At 43.3% G+C, this 2,500-nt stretch overlaps 1 protein-coding gene across 1 annotated transcript in view; it reads left to right on the forward strand.

Moving 5' to 3' along the window:
- Positions 1–2,500, forward strand: part of LOC308375972 (ankyrin-1-like) — a 75,991-nt gene that overhangs the window by 46,160 nt on the left and 27,331 nt on the right. The window contains 1 exon segment of the mRNA XM_080852198.1: positions 1,460–1,639. Within this exon segment, the coding sequence (XP_080708324.1) occupies positions 1,460–1,639 (180 nt within the window).

The raw sequence follows: 2,500 nt of genomic DNA on the forward strand, positions 1-2,500 counted from the left end.
ACACACACACACACACACACACACCACACACACACACACACACACACACAGTGAGTACACACACAGTGAGCACACACAGCGAGTACACACACAGCGAGTACACACACAGCGAGTACACACACAGCGAGTACACACACAGATACACGTATACAGTGCCTTCACCCCCTTGGATTTTTTTACCCTTTTATTGCTTTAATAAATCAGTCATGGTCAATATAAGTTGGCTTTTTGGACACAAAAAACCCCACAAAAAATCCCTCTTTAATGTCAAAGTGAAAACAGATTTCTACACAGTTATGTCAATAAAATAAAAACATTTAATGAAAATAAGTGATTGCATAAGTATTCACCCCCTTTAAATAGACTGACCTAATTCAACAGAGGTCCAGCCAATTGGTACTAGAAGTCTCACAATTAGTGAACACGCACGCACGTTTTACGCACACAGTCATACACACAGTTATACGCTCACAGTCATACGCACACACTTATACACACACAGTTATCCGTGGTGGAGGAAGTACTGAAGTTTAGTACTTAAGTAAAAGTACAAGAACCCGGAAAATAAAAGTAAAAGTAAAAGTACTACATCAACAATCCTACTTAAGTAAAAGTAAAAAGTACTTACTTTTAAATTTACTTTAAGTATTAAAAGTAAAAGTACTCACGCAACTGGTTGTCTCTCAATGTCTAGGGCTGTGCTATTTTCATAAAGAATGCAGATAAAGCTACTGGTAATACTTATGTCTCTACAGAAGTCACTACCCTAGTTATAATTAAAAGCAACAACATTTGTTTATTGGAAAGGTTGCTGTACTTATTGTGCTTGCCCTTTGTAATACTTTTCACACTCTATCTTACAATTCTGTGGATGATAAATTATCTACCAGGGATAATTTGCAAAGTTAATACCATTAAGCCAAACCAATGAAGACAACATGTTATATCTTTAAATATTGTATTTAATTGTAAGTGTAAAAAGTGTAAAACATGGGAATATGAAACATGTAAAAAAAAAAAAAAAGGAGTTGTAAAACTAGTCAATGCAGAGTTTTGTGCTCTATTGATTGCAAAAAAGGAAAAAACATATTGAGTAACCCAAGACTAGGCATTAAGTTTGCATGCCAGGCAATAACCAGTCAATAAAAAAGGCAGATCTTCACCCTAGCTTGACAAAGCTAGCCTACCAGCGTTATCTTACCACTACGTTAAGTAAATAATGAAGGTACAATCATGTTGTTTTGATGCTATTGCTGTATGTCAACATCGTTTTGCTAGATAACAGTATAAAATCATGTCAGTAACCGCATTTTATTTATGTTCTCTCTCTCTCTCTCAATATTCTCCACCTTTTGTTATGTCTTCCTCCCTCTCTTTCATTCTTTCCCTACCTTCTTGTTTTCCGTCCTGTCTCTCTCTTCTCCACAATTCTTCCCCGTCCTTCCTCTTCCTCCGTCAGTGGACAGCCTGTATCTGGCTCTGAAGGCCATCGACCGGATGGACATCGTGAGCATGCTGGAGGGACAGCCCCCCCCTCCCCAGCAGCAACAGCAGCAACAGCAGCAGCAGCAGAGGGGCCGCGACCCCTCCAGACGCAGGCACAACGAGCGTGACCACCTTTCGCCCGGGATGGCCAACGGTGAGCCAGCGCCCCCCCCCCCCCCATTCCCCTTCTCCTCTCCCCTCCCCTCCCCTCTCTCTCCCTTCCTCCCTCCTTCTCCTTGGTGTGTGTATCCAGGACCAGGACTCAGCTCACTGATGGTGGGACGCTGGTGTGGTCTGTTTGGACTGCTGCGGCGGCCCAGAGACCCAGGAGAGGATTGGTGGGGGACAGGGTTCTTAAACCAGAAGGGCAGAGTTCCACTACGGCACTCTGGAACACTGGATAATTATGGCCTGGAACCTTCTAGAGCCTTCTAGAGATGGAACAGTTCTTTGTGGATTCTTTGTAGAGCGGGTCTGCATAGAACTGTTTCATATGTAAACTCCTTTGCTGGCAACAGGTTCTACAGGGCTGACAAATTCTTTACATTTATCCTGACAGGCAAAAGTGTTTTTTTCCCAGCCGGTTGTAAATAGCGATCTTTAGTTCTGGGACATTCGGGTGAGCCTTTTATATATGAGGCTGACTTTTGGGCACCATTACTGAGAAACATTTCTGTCTGAGGTGATATAGTGTATAGGGTCATGTGTAATTGGGCTTCTAGTAGCTAAGTGCTGTTTGTCCCTGCTGGGACACCATAGTTGTGTCCCATGACTGTGTCCCCTCTCCTCTCTCTCTCTCTCTCTCTCTCTCGCTCTCTCTCTCTCTCTCTCTTTTTCTTCTCTGTGTCTCTGTCTGCTCCCCCTATCTTCTACCTATCCCTCTCTCTCTCTCTCTCTCTCTCTCTCTCTTTCTCTCTCACTCCATGTCTCTTTCTCCCTCCCTCCCTCCCTGCTGTCCCTCTCTCTCTCTCTCTCTCTCTCTCTCTCTCTTTCTCTCTGTTTCTGTATTTCTTTG

This window comes from Sprattus sprattus, assembly GCF_963457725.1.
Source record: "Sprattus sprattus genome assembly, chromosome: 15".
NCBI lineage: Eukaryota > Metazoa > Chordata > Actinopteri > Clupeiformes > Clupeidae > Sprattus > Sprattus sprattus.